Source organism: Phalaenopsis equestris, unplaced genomic scaffold (assembly GCF_001263595.1).
Source record: "Phalaenopsis equestris unplaced genomic scaffold, ASM126359v1 Scaffold000224, whole genome shotgun sequence".
Classification (NCBI taxonomy): domain Eukaryota; kingdom Viridiplantae; phylum Streptophyta; class Magnoliopsida; order Asparagales; family Orchidaceae; genus Phalaenopsis; species Phalaenopsis equestris.
This window is the reverse complement of record NW_018164666.1, coordinates 5,046,432-5,065,511: the sequence shown is the minus strand read 5'-3', so window position 1 is coordinate 5,065,511 and position 19,080 is coordinate 5,046,432. Positions and strand designations below refer to the sequence as shown.

Genomic DNA, 19,080 nt, shown 5'->3' with positions numbered 1-19,080 from the left:
TTAATCTGCACACTCCTATACAAGGATTTTTTTAATCTGCACACTTTGTCTTCAAATAACTTCTTCTCAAATCCTGGTGGAAGGTCCATGAATACCTCCTCCTCTAATTCACCATTTAGAAAAAATATTTTTTACGTCGAGCTAATGCAAGGGCCAATCACGATTTGCTGCTATGGATAATAGGACACGAATGGAATTGATCTTGGCTACCGGAGCGAATGTCTCCTGATAGTCAATTTCGTGAGTTTGAGTGAATCCTTTCGTTATTAATCTCGCTTTATATTTTTCGACACTCCCATCAGCTTTAACTTTAGTAGTGAAGACCCATTTACACCCAACAGTAGACTTTTTCTTTGGTAGAGTGACAACTTTCTGGGTTCCATTTTTCAAAAGAGCATCTATCTCTTTCTTTATTGTTATTCTCCAATTTGGATTGATGTTTGTGTGAGATTTTCTTATAGGATAAGTATTTCGAAATGAGATATTTGGCAATACAAGAACGTGTTCCTTTTCTAAAGGCTATAGAAAGATTCAGATTCATAACGTCTGAATCTTGAGCTTCTGTTGGTGAAAAAATAAGGTCAGGATTGAAACTTAGCTGCGTTTCTTGAGAACCATCATTCGGTTCTTCGGATTGAGAGGGAGCTAAAGCTTAAATTTGGACATTTTTTCTTTTATGGAGCATTTTCCTGGAATAAGCCAGAGGTTCTGCTGTTGTATTATGCAGTATTTCTCCCCTATATTAGACAAAATAATTTCAGGCGTCTCTTACTAAGATTCTCCTGATTTTTATTACTTTCAACAACTATTTATGGTACTTTTCTAAAGGCTATAGAAAGATCCAGATTCATAACCTCTGAATCTTGAGTTTTTGTTGGTGAAAAAATAAGGTCAGGATTGAAACTTAGCCGTGTTTCTTGAGGTCCATCATTCGGTTCTTGGGATTGGGAGGGAGCTAAAGCTTCAATTTGGACATTTTTCCTTTTATGGAGCCTTTTCTTAGAATAAACCAGAGGTTCTGCTGTTGTATTATGCAATATTTCTCCCCTTAAATTAGACAAGATAATTTCAGGTGTCTCTTTACTAAGATTCTCCTGGTTTTTATTACTTTCAACAACTATTTTTGGTTCTTTGTTTTCACAGACTTCAGGTGTGTTTTCACTGTTTTCACAGACTTCAGGTGTACTTGGTGTTAGAACAACTCTTAGTAATGAATTAGAAACTTGCCAAAAATCATCTTCTCCATCTGTATTATACTCCATCTAAAGTGGATTTTTGTGAAAAAAAAGAATTTTTTCCATGAAGATCACATCCATACTAATATTAGTTTTTTTGGTGACAGGATTAAAACATTTGCACCCCTTTTTGTTTGAAGCATATTCAAGGAAAATGCATTTTTCAGATATTGAATCCAATTTTGATCGAAATTTTTCTTTAATATGAATGAAACATGTGTATCCAAAGGCTTTTAAAGGAATATTTGAAGACATTCGTAGAATTGAAAAACTGTTTTTCATTTTGTTTAGAGGAGTTATATATTGTAAAACTCGAGTTGACATTCGGTTTATTAAATATGATGCCGTTAAAATAACGTCCCCTCATAAGTATTTATGAATGTTCATTGAAAACATAATAGCCCGAGCAACCTCAAATAAATGTTTTTTTTTTTTTTCTGCAATTTTATTTTGTTCTGGAGTGTCACGACAAGTAGATTAATGAATTGTCTTTGTTTATCAAAAACTCCCCTAAACATTTATTAAAGTATTCAGTTTCATTGTCAGATGTTTCATTGTCGTTTCATTGTCAGATCTAAGGATGCATATTCTAGTTTCAATCATGTTGTAAAAATCTTTAAAAAATTTTTCAACATCTAATTTTTTGTTTATAAGATAAACCCAATATATTCTTGTGTGATTGTCAATAAAAGTCACAAATCCCTTTTTCCCAAATAATTTTTTGACTTTTGAAGTTCCCCAAACACCATTATGGATCATGAAAAAAGGTTTTGAATGATAGTATGATTTAAGAGCAAAATTTATTTGATGATTTTTTTGCCAAATAACACGTTTCACATTGAATTAAAGCACAATTAACGCCATTAAACAGATTAGGAAATAAATGTCTTAAATAAGAAAAACTTGGATGACCTAGTCTAAGATGCGATTCCATTATTTTTTCTACTACAGGGTTCGAACTCATACTGCTGTAAACTTGAACCTTTTTTTCACTAGGAACAGTCTCCTCAAAATAATAAAGTCCTCCTATCTTTTTAGCTCTCTCAATCATCATCCCCGAATTCTAGTCCTGAAAAACACAAGAAGATTCACAGAAAATTACACGACAGTTAGGATCCTTTGAAAGTTTGCTGACGGATAGAAAATTACATTTGAGTTTTGGAACATGGAGTACAAATTTAAGACCTATACTCTTGGACAGGTTAATGTTTACTTTTCAGGTAATGGAAGAGAAACTCCAGTCAACAATACGAACTTTTTCATGGCCAGAACATGGGATGTATGAATGAAGTAAATAGTGTAAATTGTCATATGATCAGAAGCTCCCGAATCAATAATCCAAGGGTTTAGTTTTTTACCGCATGTACCATCGAACAATTTGGAGTACCAGTAGCTAAACTGGGGTTTAGCAGATTCAGGTGTTGATCGATTTGCTCTTTGCTAAATTAGCTGGTTTGTTCGACAGCAGCATTTGCAGTAAGTGGCTTGCGCTTGTTTCTTGGCTTCCAATCTGCAGGTTTATCGTGGAGGTACCAACATGTTTCTTTAGTGTGTCGTGGCTTGTTGCAATGATCACACCACACCCGAGGTTTCTCCTCATTCTTCTGTAAATATGGGATAGTTTGCTAACTAATATGAACCTCAAAATGGAATGTCGAGGTCTCAGTTATGTTGTTAGGAGTGGGTTTCTTGTTGAGCATCACTCCTCTTCGAGTTTCTTCGCTGCGGACTTCTGAGAAAGCCCATGGATTGAAGGCATGGGACTTCTCCCAATAATTTTGCCCCTAACCTCGTCAAACTTCTCATTAAGTCCAGAAAGAAATTTAAAAATTCTATTTGCATCAACAATGGTCTTATACCTACTAGCATCATCAGGGCACTTCCACTATTGATCATTAAATAGGTCAAAGTCTTGTCATATTCTCTTTAAAAAATTAAAATATTTTGTGACAAAATCATTACCTTGACGAATATTACCATGTTTAGGGATAGTTCATAAACCTGAGATTGGTTACTCATATCTGAATACATTTGGGACACATTCTCCCAGGTTCTTTGGCAGTAGAGTAACAAATGTAGTTTGCGTCTATCTCTTCTTTCATAGAATTCACCAACCATGTCATTATCATGAAATTTTCTGCATCTCGGGTTGCATGGGATGAATCTGTAGTGGCTGGATCACGGACTTCCTCTGTTAGGTAGCCTATCTTCCCTCTTACTCTAATGTACATCCTCACCGATTGTGAACAGCGTAGAAAAATATCACCATTGAGACAGATTGTGGTGATTTGGGCTGCATGATTTTCGGTGGTTCTAGAGGAGGGTGATGCGGAAGCAGATGACAAGGTGGAGATTTCTGGAGATGAATTTTCATACATAATAAAAAAGGAAGAGATTCCTGGAGATGAATTTTTATTAGGGGCTCAAGCTGGAATACTGCTGGAAAGTCAATCTTGCCACCGAGATTGGACTCGATCCAAAGCAGGTTACCGTCTGGTTCCAGAACTGTCGAGCTTGATGGAAGAGGACGAGGGATTCGCAGGTGGCGGTCACCGATTTCGCCAATTGCGGAATAGTGGGCAGATCAGAGGTTTCGCAAATCGAGACAGAGTAGCAACAGCGAAATCGGTGGAAGAGAAAGCTTTGGCTTTTGCAATTCTTCGGGATTTGGAAGGAAGAAGGCGAGGGTTTTTTGGAATTTTTATTCCCGCTCTGATACCATGAAAAACAAGGTAAACTTGGAGAGAAATTCCTTCCTTCTTACTGATTCAATACCAGGCATCTTTACATATAGAAGTCTCGCCTCCTAGATAAGGAAAATAACTAAATAGGTTACAATTATTTTCTATTACAGTACAAAACTAATTAAGCATGATTTTGTACAGCTACCAAATAATATAAAGAAGGAAGTAGAATAAATTCTGTATATAAGAGGAAAGATAATAAATCCTGTAATTTAAATTAGATATTTCAATGCAGCCCTCGACCGTGGTCTTACCCTCCATGGTTTTCTGTTCCAAGCGGAAATTCTTCAAGTTGGTCTTCTTTAGCCCCAAATCCTATACTACCCTTCCATATCACATGTTATCGCTCGCTCCATCCCTTCTGCTGTCGTGATATCCCTCCCAGAGGTCAAATTCTTCGAGTCAGTCTTCTCTATGCTCAAATCGCATGTCATCTGATTGCTTCCGCTTGTTCCAATTCTTTTAATGTTCTCGATCCTTTCCTGTGGTTGTCACTTGAGCTCGCTCCATACCTCGTTACTTGATCCTATAGCCCGAGATATGCCTAAGGTAGCATCACTTCCCCCTGCGTAATTTTGATGTCATGCGATTTCTGGTTGCTTCCACTCGAGCTCATTTTTTATGTCGCCACTCGAACCTGTTGCAAGCATTGGATGTTTTGCGTGGAGCTCCATGGTTTTCTTCATCATTTCTTCCAAGGTCGTGAATCACCGCTCCTTGGATGAGAACCGGCTTGCCATGGACGAAAAACGTTCCTCCATTCCCGATTTCATTTGGATCATTTCTCCCTATGATTCAACATAACTTCTCCCTCTAATTTCTCCTCCAATACAGACCTTTGTCGCGATTACTTCTAGTTACGGCTCGGATACCAACTTTATAGGAATGGGGTGAGTTCCACAAAACTTATGGTAAAAATAATTTATTTTTATTCCACCAGTACCAACATAAAACAATACAATCCCAAATACATAAAAGACATGCCTAAAATTCGATAGGAAGGCAAATCTCTCTCAAACACTAACTCCTAATGTTCCAGACGATAATCACATGTCCAAACCCTAATCATATTAAACCCTATTTATACCTAAGTAACCAAACAATTATAACTAATAAAATTGCCCTTTTAGCCTTGCACCTAAAATAAGTTTTTAAACTATTTGGCAGGCTTGACATGGGGAAAGCACCATAGGTGGCGGTCTAACACTATTCCTTGTAATAAACATTTTTTTTGCATCGATCTATAATGCAAGTATAGCTGCATTTTAGTAAGGTTGGTTTCCTAGTGGACTGCTAACAAGGCTTAAAATCTCTCGGCAGCATGTACCTACTTCATCTTTGTAAATTTGACACACTAGTGATCAATCAAGCAACAACAATTACTATTCTAAGAAGTCCAAATACAAATAATGTGGTAGATACATAATTTCACAATTCCTCAACAAATTTATTTAAAGGAGTATGTCAGGGGGAAGTTTGCTTATAAAGTGGTTATAGAACTTCTAACGTAGCACTTCAAAATTTTAACAGTAATCAAAATATCACAAGAGTTATAACAAATTAGCAAAATGGTACTATTAATTTAGGCTTCTGTATTTTTGGATTATCTATTAAGTTGTTTTTTTTTTTTTTGGTGGAGATTTTCTCGCAAAATTATTTGGCAAGCAGATATGGCTTGCATTGTGCAATAAGTCAATTTTAGTGGATCACTAAATACGTGCTAATACAAATACTAGATTGTCCAAAGATCACATTTTCAATTTTCATGCAACTTTAGTACCTCTAGAATAGAAAATTTTGACTTCCACAATTCTTTTGTGCTTTTTAAAATAGATGTGAGAGCTCTGGATGAACAGGAAAACATCAGAAGAATGTCACCAATAGGAGAAAGAGAAAGGGGGAGTGGTGGTTCTGCCTTAATGAAGGCCTACGATTGAGGAAAGAGTTTTTTTCAAATTTGACTTGATTCAGTTGAGCTGAAGCTCGTTTTTGGATTGTTGATGTTCACGTACAATAGGGATTCACTTATATTTGAATTTCTTTTATTGGTTTTTTTAGTGTAGGATTTATAGATGATGATTTTGGTGCTTGTGTATTTGAACTCAAATTGAAGGTTAAAAGGGTTGGTAGAGCTTATGGTGGCATTCGAGGTGGCTCGTATTATCAATTTGCAAGAGTTTCAAGAGAAAAGTAAGGAAATAATTGAGGGAGGTGTGGATTGCTGAGTTAAAGAAGGTCTTTATATCCCACGAAGAAACAATCTTCAAATTCGCTGAATCTTATTTTTGATCTGATGAGGTTCATATACAGTAGGGATTGGCATATATTTGAATTTTGCTTGTATTGATTATTTTTGTGGAGGAATTATAGAAAATGATTCGGGTGCTTGTGTACTTGAACTCAAATTGAAGATTAAAAGGGTCGATGGAGCTTATATGATGGCATTGGAGATGGCTAGTGTTATCAATTCACTAGAGTTTCAAGAAAAAAAGTAAAGAATTTTTTTTTTAATTTGTGGTTTTGATTGCTGCCTTAAAGAAGGCCTTTATATCCCACGATTGAGGAAAGAGTTTATTTAAATTTTGACATGATTTAGGTTGAGCTGAATCTTGTTTTTGGTCGGATGAGGTTCACATACAACAGGGATTGGCATATATTTGAATTTTGATTGTATTGATTAATTTAGTGGAGGAATTATAGAAAATGATTTGGGTGCTCGTGTATCTGAACTCAAATTGAAGATTAGAAGTTTTCGTGGAGCTTACGCTGGTATTTACAATTGGCCGCCAGGGTTGGGAGGGCATTGTGGATTGCTGCCTTAAAGAAGACCTTTATATCCCACGATTTATGAAAGAGATTATTTCAAGTTTGACTTGATTAAGGTTGAGCTGAAGAATTTTTTGGTCTGATGAGGTTCACATACAACAGGGATTGACATATATTTGAATTTTGATTGTATCGATTATTTTAGTGGAGGACTTATAGACAATGATTTGGGTGCTCGTGTATTTGAACTAAAATTGAAGATTAAAAGGTTTTGCGGAGTTTATGATGGCATTGGAGTTTTCTGGTATTATCAATTGGCCAGAGTTTCAATAAAAAAGTAAGGAAATAATGGGGAGTATGACGTTGATGCGCATTTTGTGTTTATTGGCAAGAAAACAAAAGATTGTTTTTTTGGTGGCTATGGATATATAAGCAAGAGAAAATAGGGAGGCCTATGCAAATAAATTTTGGAAAGAGAATGGCGAAAGGTAAAAATTGGAGGCAATGATTGGTTTTATGCTCCTCACAAGATTTTTGATTGCAAGAAACCGTACTAATACCAAATGCTAAAAAATTGAAGGCATGGGGAGTTCACAAAGCTTACTGGGAGGCTAATGTAATGACAATCGAAAGGCTTGGAATTTATAATAGTTAGGAAACTCTCTCTGCTGTTGATGATATTGGTATATTTGCAAGAAACCATCCTAAAATAACAATTTATGATAGCTAGGCTAGTTATTGACTTGTCGTGCAGGGGTTTTTTTACATTAAATTTTATGTACAATAAATAAACCACTATCACAATAAAGATTGACTTCGATATTAGTAAAATAAAAAACTACTAACTCAAAAGAGCTCTTGCCAAATTGGCTCATTTACTCAACAAGATCCACCTAAGAGTGGCGCATTGATGAAGAAATCCTTTATACCTCAAATTTTTTTGATGTTTGCCATCACATTGATTGAAAAATCATTACATAACTAGACTGAAATGAAACATTTTTTTTTTAATTTGATTTTATTAGGGATATGTATACTATAATGTCATTTCTGATGAATATGTTCCTGCATAGTGAAGACCATTGTCTATTAATGTTCCTAGTTTGATTTTTATGAATTTTCCTAGAGAAATTCAATTCTCAATGAAATTATTATAAACTTGAAATTATTATTTTTTTTTTTTTGTTAATCTACGTTCATTTACTTCACCTCTATGGTATTGTTTTACTGGGAACTATATCTATATTTTGTAGGGGCATATCTTTTTTTTGATGATTGACATAATTAGTCTCTTTGGTGATGTTTGGATATGATTTGGCATTGTTTGCAATGGAGTTGGTACCTTGTAGAAATCAGTCATCAAAGGCATCAGAATCTGATCCTATTTTGTGTCGACCAACCTTCAATGATAGTTCTGAGGGGTCTGAGTCTTCATCTGAAATAAGAACTGTGGATGAGCTGCCTTAAAGAAGGCCTTTATATCCATCGAGGAAAGAGTTTATTTCAAGTTTGACTTGATTTAGGTTGAGCTGAATCTTGTTTTTGGTCTGATGAGGTTCACGTACAACAGGGATTGACATATATTTGAATTTTGATTGTATTGATTATTTTAGTGGAGGAATTATAGAAAATGATTTGGGTGCTCGTGTATTTGAACTCAAATTGAAGATTAAAACGTTTCGTGGAGCTTATGATGGCATTGGAGTTTGCTGGTATTATCAATTGGCCAAAGTTTCAATAAAAAAGTAAGGAAATAATGGGGAGTATGACGTTGATGCGCATTTTGTGTTTATTGGCAAGAAAACAAAAGATTGTTTTTTTGGTGGCTATGGATATATAAGCAAGAGAAAATAGGGAGGCCTATGCAAATAAATTTTGGAAAGAGAATGGCGAAAGGTAAAAATTGGAGGCAATGGTTAGTTTTATGCTCCTCACAAGTATTTTTATTGCAAGAAACCGTACTAATACCAAATGCTAAAAGATTGAAGGCATGGGGAGTTCACAAAGCTTACTGGGAGGCTATTGTATTGACAATAGAAAGGCATGGAATTTATTATAGTTAGGAAACTCTCTCTGCTGTGGATGCTATTGGTATATTTGCAAGGAACCATCCTAAAATAACAATTTATAATAGCTAGGCTAGTTATTGACCTGTCGTTCAGAGGTTTTTTACATCAAATTTTTTGTGCAATAAATAAAAAACTATCACAATAAAGATTAACGTGGATATTAGTAAAATAACAAAGTACTAACTCAAAAGAGCTCTGCCAAATTGGCTCATTTACTCAACAAGATCCACCTAAGAGTGGCACATTGATGAAGAAATCCTTTATATCTCAAATTCTTTTGATGATTGCCATTACATTGATTGAAAAATCATTACATAACTAGACTAAAATGAAACTTATTTTTTTTAATTTGACTTTATTAGGGATTTGTATACTATAATGTCATTTCTGATTAATATGTTCCTACAGAGTGAAGACCATTGTCTATTAATTTTGCTAGTTTAATTTTTATGATTTTTTCAAGAGAAATTCAATTCTTAATGGATTTTTAATAAACTTGAAATTATTTCATTTTATTTTTCTTTTGTTAATGTACGTTCTTTTACTTCACTTCTATGGTATTGTTCTTTACTGGGAACTATATCTATATCTTACAGGGGCATATCATTTTTTTGATGATTGAAATAATTAATCTCTTTGGTGATGTTTGGATATGATTTGGCGTTCTTTGTAATGGAGTTGGTACCTTGTAGAACTCAATCATCAGAGGCATCAGAATCTGATCCTATTTTGTGTCGATCAACCTTCAAGGATAGTTCTGAGGAGTCCGAGTCTTCATCTGAAATAAGAACTGTGGATGATGGTGATTGCGAGAATCTTGAAGCTGATGAAATCTCTAGTCTGGTGTTTACAGAACAACAATGTCGGATTTGCCTTGAAACTGGAGGTCCTTACTTAACATAGTTGGTATATTAAGTTCCATGGTATTTATTTTGTCTTAAGTGATTAATTGTAGTATAAAGTATAGCTACTTATGGCACATTAGAGTTTACTTGAACAAAAACTAAGAGAGTTTCTACATGTTTAGGTGAGGATTTGATTGCGCCATGTCATTGCAAAGGCACACAGAAGTATGTGCATAGATCCTGTCTTGACAATTGGAGATCGACCAAGGTTAAGAGTGAAATATTGAGATTTTGTTAATGTTATGCAGTTGTTCATGAACTTCTCTTACTTTTTTTTTATTTCAGGAAGGTTTTGCATTTTCTCATTGTACAGAGTGTAGGGCTGTGTTTATCTTGCGTGCAAATGTGCCCCCTGATCGTTGGTGGTTGAGAATTAAGTTTCAGCTCCTTGTTTTGAGGGACCACACACTCATTTTTGTTATTGTGCAGCTGGTATGGTTAATCGGTCTGCATTCTTATTGTTCTTTTGGAGCTTAATGGTTAGGTGTTGGCCTGTGCTATTAATTTAAAACATGGGTCTAATATTTTTTTACCAGTTTTCGAAATTTAATATCTACGATATGTGATAATACCACAGGTATGCTAGTTGTCTTTATTAGTATGTGAAGATATGTAATTTCTAGTTATTTGCATGCTGAACCTGCTCAATTATATTTTCCAACAAAAATTACCCAATTTCTTTCTAAATATATTTTTTTTCTTCTGAAGGTTGTCTTTTTTTGCAATATCTTCGTATTATCCTTTAAAGATGCGCAATTTATATCTTCTTTGTGTTATTTTCTATACTTTTTGGGATCTGAATATTTTGTTGTGGCACAAGCAGGTTGTGGCTTTCCTGGGTATGCTAGTTTACAGATTCTATGGCGATGAGCTAAGGGAAATGTTTGGTTACGAGGAGCACCCATATGGGTTTTACACCTTGGCAAGTATGACTAACTTCTTTAATTATACTATTTCTTCTTCTCTAGCTCTTCATACCTCTCCCTTTGTCCCACACAGGCTTTGCTAAATCTCGTTTCTATATGCACGTGTTTTTGTTTAGTACATTTGTGCTTCGCATGTGCGTGCTTTCACATACGAAAGAAAATCACCCATGTTTTATTTTTTGTTTAATTTTATTTATTACTTTAGCGTTGTAACTATAAATTGCTCGTTTTCAATATTTGTGGAGTCTTCTTAAACTGCCTGACTGTGGGTGTTTCTTTTCTACAAAGCATCTTTCCCTTCAAAACCAAGCAAAAAACAACAAAATGAAAGATTTTGCTCGGGATTTACAATTTTTTATCGTAATTCATATGTTTCTTCCTTTCTTGTCAATATATCATGTGTGGTTTCTATTTATTATAGGCATTGCTATGCCATTTGATTTTGTGATTGAATATATTAAGAAAATTATGTCGATTTATTTCTTGATTGAATTCAATTAAGCATTTCTCCATAAATGGATGCAGTTTCCATTTAGCAAACTTTTTAGAAATCTATATTATTTTTTTTTCTGCTTTCTTTCTTCCCTCCAAGCTCATCCTCAATAGATTGAAGGAGGTTAATGAGCTTTAGAATTTTCACATATTTTTACTGGTTTCTGGATGAAATTCTGCTTATTGTCCTTGCAATATGAGCTTGTGTTTTCTTGCTTCATTATTTTCTCTTGCATTTTATTCTCTTATTTTTATTTTTATGTTGAGATTTGGAATAGGCCAACATAATTTTATTGATAGGAGTATTTAAACCTAATTATAATAGGCATAATAATGAAAAATAATAAAAATAGAATAAAATAAATTGGAAAGAAAATAAAACAGAATAAAACACAAAAGGAATTACATAATTAGGGAATAAAATCAAATAATAAGTAATAATGACATAGGGATAGCTGTTATAATCTAATAATACCCCTCACATTGAAGCATAGATGTCAGTCATGTTCAACTTGGACTTGAAATCATTGAATAAAAGGTGAGGCAAATCCTTGGTGAGAATGTCTGCTAGTTGACCATTGGAGGGCACATTTAGAAGCAAATCTCCTCAAACTCAATCTTTTTCTTAATGAAGTGTCTATCAATCTCCACATGCTTGATACGATCATGTTGAACCGAATTGTGAGCAATGTTGATTGCGGTCTTATTATCACAGAATAAATGCAATGGCACAGAGATTGGCATACGGAGTTAGCGGAATATGATGCATAGCCAAAGAGCTTCACATATTCCTAAGGACATGAATCATAATTTAGCTTCAACATTACTTCGAGCAATCACAGACTATTTTTTGTTTTTCCACGTGACAAGATTGCCCCATACAAATAAGCAATACCCCAAGGGGAATGCCGTCCAACCTAATCAACATCTGTATAAGCATCAATAGATTGAGAGGTGTGACTGTAAAAGAACAAACCCGAGCTCGGTGTACCTTTTAAGGAGTGGAGAAATCAGTCGCAGCTTCAAGGTGGTGCTCGTAGGGGTCATTCATGAATTGACTCACTATTGCAACTGCGTGGCATATGTCAGGACGAGTATGAGCCAGTCATATGAGTTTTTCCATAAGATGTTGATACTGAGTTTTGTTGACAGTTACAACATTGAGAATGTTAGATAATTTTTTATTAGGATCTATAGGAACAACATGTTTGCACAGAAGAAGGTTGTTCTCAGTTTAGAGATCAATCACATATTTGCGTTGAGACAAATAAATTTCTCAAGAAAATTGAGTCACTTCCATGCCTAAGAAGTATCGAAAAGATCTCAAATCCTTCATCTCGAAAGATGAAGCAAGAATGACTTATAAGGACTCAAATGCCGAGAGATCGTTACCTGTAAGAATGATGTCGTCAACATAGACAATAAGGATAGCTACCTAGCTATTGGAGGAGTGCCGTAAGAAAAGGGTGTGGTCTGATTGAGCTTGAGTAAAACCATGACACATAATTACCTTTGTGAATTTGTGAAACCATAAAGAGACTTTCTTAGCCTGTACACTTGTTTTCTGGAGGTGGTAGAATTAAAACCCGGAGGAAGAGACCTGTACACGCTTCTGTCAGCTCATCATTCAAGAATGTATTCTTAACATCTAGTTGGAATAAAAACCAATACATTTCACTGCAAGTGATAACAAAACCCGAATAGTGTTTAACTTAGTCACTGGAGCAAATGTCTCCTCATCATTAACTCCATAGGCTGTGAGTATTCTTTGAAAACCAATCTTGCCTTATTGTATTCCAAGGACCCGTCAGAGTTGAACTTTGCGTTAAAAATTCATTGACACCCTATAACTTTCTTACCTCGAAGTAGGTCCACGAAATTCCACAGATGGTTCCGCTGAAGGGCATTTATCTCCTCCATTACTGCCATTTTTCAGGCTGGATCAACAAGAGCAACATCAATAGTAGCAGGGATCTGATGGTTTGTCTGGGTAGTAGCAAATGCTCTGTAGGTTGGCGATAAATTGTGGAAAGACACATTTTGTCATAGAATAGAGGGAGCATGTTCGATTGCTTACCTTACTTGGAGAACTCACCTCCTCATTCAGAGGAGAGGTTGTACTGAGGATATCGCACAAGGTGGAATCAAGATCTATAAGGAGGCAGCAGACTCCTGAGTTGGAACATTGGGAATTGTGTGTCGAGTGTAAACACGGACAATGGGATTAGGAGATGGTGCAATGAGAAAATGCAAAAACTTCCATAAGAGTAGGAACAATGGGGACAATTGGAGTGTCGGGAAACTCAAACTCCCCTCACTAAAGGCTGCCCTAGAGAAATATAGAACATTTTCAAAGAAGGAGACATCAACACTCACATAGATTCTATTTGTGGTTGGATCAATGCATCGATACCCCTTTTGAGTTGTGGGGTAATCTAGGAAAATATATTTTATAGATTTGGGATCAAGTTTACTCTGCGTAGGGGCAGTGTTCCGAACAAAGGTAGTGCAACCAAAAATTTTGGGATCTAAAGTGGAGGAGATCTGATTGGCATAGAAGCATGACATTAAGACGACTAAGGGGGTTTGAAACTTGTGAATTTTAGAAGGGACTCTCTTTATGAGATAAGTGACAATTAGAATGACATCGTTCCAAAAATATTTTGAGAAATTGGATTGGAACATAATGAAGCGAATAACATCGAGGAGGTGACGATTTTTCCTTTCGGCTACCCCATTTTGTTGGATGCTCGTGCAAGAATTATGGTGGAGGATGTCTTTACTCACCAAAAAATCACTCAAAATAGAGTTAAAAAACCCACGACCATTGTTGTTTCGAAGGACCAGAATAAGAGTTTTGAATTGGGTTAAGACAAAGGTGTAGAAATTTTGGAATGTCTCAGTAACTTCTGATTTGTCTTTTAAAATGTAGACCCGCATCATTCGAGTGTGACCATCAATTAAGGTCAAAAATCACTTTATTAGTGCAGCTGGGAGTGCAAGAAGGTCCCCATATGTCAATGTGAATGAGGTAAAAAGGAGCGGAAGGTGTGTAAAGGTGAGGTGGATAATGAACCTGGTGATGTTTGGCTATTTGACATGTCTCACAATTGAAATTATAGAGATTTTTACTAGAAAACATCATGTGATACAAAATTTTCAGATATTAAAAATTAGGATGACCTAAACGACATTTCCATGGAGTTGATCAGCCATGACTTGACCATAGAGTTCTCCACTTCCCAAGTTTCATATGTCGAGTCGGTCTTTGGAGGCTCACGAATCATACCTGTGATGTGACTGAACTTCCTACATTCTTTGATTAACATACAGACCACTTGAGAACATTGGAGGAAGTTACTGTCGTTCAACTTATGAGTTGTGATAAAAAAATTCGTGTTGCCTTCCGGTCCTTTGATTTGCACGAGAGTAGGGTTTGGAGTCGATCCTCCAGTTGAGTCAACAACACCTTCTGAAGGTGATTCATTGAAAGAATCAACCATAGTTCCAACAGAGCCAAATGATATATTGTTGTGAGCCATTGATGAATTTTGGTAGAAACACGAGAATCAGATACACTAGCAGGAATTGTAGGTAGCAGGAACCCTTCCTGCAGATCAGTGACAGAAGTAAATCAACAAGCAGAAGCTCTTTTTTGCAGATCAACGACAAAAGCAAATCAGCGGGCAGAAGCTTTTCCTGTAGATCCCCCGAAGAAGGAGCAGGGGATACCACTCTGGGCAGATCGGCGATGCTTCAAGTAGGCTTGCTACTTGAGCCTGTAGGGAGGCCAGCCGTGCTGTAGAGGAGGCTGGCAGTTTGAGCCTGCAGGGAGTCCGACTGCTAGGAAAAGTAGGCAGCTGCAAGAGCCGTCAGAGGAGGCCGGGGGCTGTTGGATCTTGTGTTAGGCTCTGATACTATGTTAAGATTTATAATAGATTAGCATAATTTTATTGATAGGAGGAGGTGTATTTAAACTCAAATAGAAAGTAATAAAAACATAATAAAAAAATTAGAAAAGAAAATAAAACATAATCTAACACAAAAAGAAATACATAATCAGGTAATAAAATTAAATAATAAGTAATAATGACATCGGGATAGCCATTATAATCTAATAATTTCTATGGAGATTTATACTTATAATTTTCTTGTAATGTTATTTGAAAATGAAGCATTAAACATGTTGATGACATTTTCTCTAGTGGTTATAATTCACCTTATCTGAACTATTATGAATTGTTTTATGAATTATCATTCTCAATTCATTTTTATATAACGTTATATGTGATGTCGAGTTTATTTTGCTTAGTTCTTTTTCCACAACTTCTCATGTAACCTTTAGTTTATCCCTTTTTATTTCTTATCCTTTCATATCAATTTTATTGCTCATCTTATTGGTGCATCGTTTTCTTTTTAATAGTATGTATTGATGCTGCAGAGTTTTTGCAGTCTATAAAATCTGAGGACTCCATACTATATTAGCTTACGAAATACAAACATACACATGCCTGAGAATATGCTTTTAACATGAGAAAACCCTAGTGGATAAAAATCTATACGCCTTCTCAAGTTGTAAAGCTCCATAATTGATCAGAATGGTTTTCTCATAATTGGTTAGGAGGGACTAATTTATAAGTTTGCATCTCATTTAGAATGATTAATGGTGACATCGAGGGCACCTATGTTGGTCCTTCTATGTCTGTTGTTGACATAATAGAATTGTGTTATGGTAGGACGTGCGAAATCACTGCATAACATAATTGCTGCTATTGTGATGTGTAAAATGGCTATTGATGGATTTATAAGCAAGATTGTCAAAGTCAGAGTTTTCATTAGATCTTTAATTCATATGGAAAAACGTAAGAAGCGAAATGAAAATGAGCCTTTTTTATAACTTTCTAGAGGTTCAAATGGGTTGTCATCTAAATATTACGTGTTTATCGATACGGAATCCTTACATGATTAAATTTGATCAAATCATGCTGTTCTTTGGCAAGCCGAATTGATTCACTCGAACTTGGCAGTTGATGGCTGTTACTGATGTCAACAATGATTCAGACCTCAAATCGATACTGATTTATGTAGGATGAATTCTTCAGCAATTATGATCTCACATAACCGTCTAAAATCATTCTGAAGATGCGCGCTTACCTTCATTGAAATGCTTTGTGGAATTCAGCCATCTCTAGCAAATGGTGAATAATGTCAGTTTTGTGAGATCATAAATTGTTAGGCGAGGAAGCGAGGTTTGTGTTTATATTGAGGAATTTGAATTATAATTTATGCAATTAAGAAGAAACCATCTTTATGCATTTAAATAGGACTCGAGCACAGCTGTGCAGGAATGATTTAGTTCATCACATTCACCATCATATTCTCTAGCGACCTACGATTATTGGGCTTTTTCATGCATAACGCCCAATTATTATTTATTTACATATCTAACACCTAAACTTTAATTATTGCATTATACAACCCAAATCTTTCATATCACAGAAAAATACCACTATTTTAACTTTTAAAAAGTGAAATAATCTTTTCATGTATGTAATAATTGAAGTTTAGGTGTTTGATATGTAAATACAAAAGAATCTTCCTTTATTATTTTATCAAGTTGCCTTTTCTTAGGTATTGGAATAGTTTTATGCTAGATATGGCTTGTTTACTTTTTATCTTGTATTCTTTTTCTTATTATCTTTATTTAATGGCCATGCTGCCAGGTGCCAACCTGGTTTAGGGAAAATATTTATGTCATGCTACTAATAGTAATGCACTTTTTAAACAAAATAAAGATGTAATTCCTAAGTGTCATCAGCTTTATTTTTTTTGCCTTTAACTGACCTTTTATGTTCTGTTGCTTGTTAGCCTTGGCTGTTATCTTGGTGGGTTTGCTTTATGGATTCTTCATAGCCATAATTTGCGGACAGAGGATCAATGAGCGCCATTACCATGTTCTAGCAAAGCAGGAACTAACAAAGGTAGACTATGATTATGGCAGTTCTTGTTTTGCATATCTTAACCATTTATGTGACTGAGTTAGGCCTATCAATGGTCAGTTCTGATCATGTCAACCATGTTCCAAATTTGATTTGGATTAACTTTTGTGGGAATTTGGTTTTCTATTTTAGTATTATTCTCTTTTATTCCCTTCTTATTATGTCATATTTCCTTCTTCCTTGAATTATATTTTTTTAATAAGTTGTAATTATTGTAATTAATCATGCCCTAGGCATTCCTTATAATATAAGGAGGAGAGTTGTAATTTGATTTTTGAGAAATAAGGGAGTACAATTTTTTGTGCATTTCTATATGATATCAAAGCATCGAGTTCGGCTTCAACGAGAGTAGGGCAGTGTTCATCATCCGACTTTGGCTTAGTTTGGATCACTCGAGCGCTTCATCCGCTCACCAGGATTGTTTGACTGCATAGTTCGCTCTTCTGGATTGCTCTACCATGTCGTCCGCTTATGGAGATAGCTTGACCATGTCATTCGCTCATTGGGATCGCTCGACCACGTCGTTGTCTTGTTAGGATCGTTCAACCACATCGTCCACTTGTCGGAATCACTCGTTTGTGTCGTCCGCTTTTCTAGATCGCTTGAATGCTTAGACCACTCTTCTAGTTAGTCGTTTACTTAGTCTGAAGCATCTTTAGGCTTTGTTTGAATCTTATGGCGGTCCTCATTCGACGACTCTCCTATCCCTCTTAAATTCTCTCTGCAAGCATCTTGCAAACATCTCCCTATAGGATTTCAGTTCTCTACAGGTGTCTCCGTATGAACGTAGATCTTCCTTTCCTTGCAGTTGCACCCGACAGGAACTTTCTTCCCTACAGACTGCCACTAGCTAGCATGCATAACCTCCTTTCAGCTACCCCACCGGACCTTTTCGAACAAACAAAGGAGCTGTTTTTTCCAGTTTTTCGTCACTCAGCCAAGCAACACATCAGACACGAAGTTTTTTCAACCCTAAATATGCATAGGATCAATGCAAAGTACGGAATGAAAATGTCTAACTCTACTCTAGAGGTGCTCAAGAAACTTCTTTTGAGCATAATTGAGCGGCTAACTCATTTGATTATACACCAAAGTATCATGACCTCCTTCTATCTCACTAACAATGAAAGATTTCAAACTTGGATAATAGATTCAAATGCTTCTGATCACATAAATGGAGATATTCATGCTCTCACTAACTCAAAATTTGGTAGACTTGCTCTTGTATCTCACTCTAGGATTATTGGAAAATGAAAAGTGAAAGTCTCAAAAGATATTCAGCTCTCTTATGTACTATATGTTCTCCAATTAGATTACAACTTTAAATTGGTAAGGTTACTCAAACTTGAATTGTGTTGCTAAATTTTATTCGAATTCTTTTAAATTTCGTGTGGTGAATTCCGAGAAGTGATTGACAGTGTTGAATTGAATCAAGTTTTATACAAGCTCAAGAAAAAGCTATTCTCTTAACACATAAGTGTCTTCACGGTCATCTTTTCATGTTTCTATGTCTATTGTGTCTGAGTATATTGGAAGTTAGGTTTTATTATGATATTGTCGTCTAGGTCATCCCAATTTTCATTATGTTGCAAAGTTGTATTATCATCTTTTTATTAATAAATGGTTAAGAGTTTTACCTATCAATTGGTTAAACATACTCGTCATGTCTACTCTCTATCTCAATATGAATTCTCACAGCTTTTCCCTTTCATCTATAGTGATATTTGGAGATCATTGAAATTGAAAACAATTAATAGAGTCAGATGGTTTGTCTCATTTATTAATGATCACACTAGAACTAGTCGGATATTCCTCATAAAAAAAATTCTGAAACGACACATATCTTCCAGTCCTTCCATAATATGATTTTCACCCGGTTCCAGTGCAAATTCAAATCTTTAAAATTGATAATGCAAATGAATACTTAAATTTTTTTCATTGGAC

The 19,080-nt window shown here is 35.4% G+C and overlaps 1 protein-coding gene across 3 annotated transcripts in view; it reads left to right on the top strand.

Annotated features, from left to right (window-relative positions):
• LOC110023353 (E3 ubiquitin-protein ligase MARCH1) overlaps nt 1-19,080 on the top strand; it is a 33,098-nt gene that overhangs the window by 8,907 nt on the left and 5,111 nt on the right. For 2 of the 3 annotated variants that reach the window (XM_020722729.1, XM_020722728.1), the window contains exons 2-6: nt 9,507-9,700; nt 9,842-9,927; nt 10,005-10,151; nt 10,543-10,645; nt 17,006-17,118. In XM_020722729.1, the coding sequence (XP_020578388.1) occupies nt 9,507-9,700; nt 9,842-9,927; nt 10,005-10,151; nt 10,543-10,645; nt 17,006-17,118 (643 nt within the window). Of the gene's footprint in view, nt 1-9,410; nt 9,701-9,841; nt 9,928-10,004; nt 10,152-10,542; nt 10,646-17,005; nt 17,119-19,080 lie in introns of all 3 variants that reach the window. The other variant, XM_020722730.1, reaches the window with a different exon arrangement.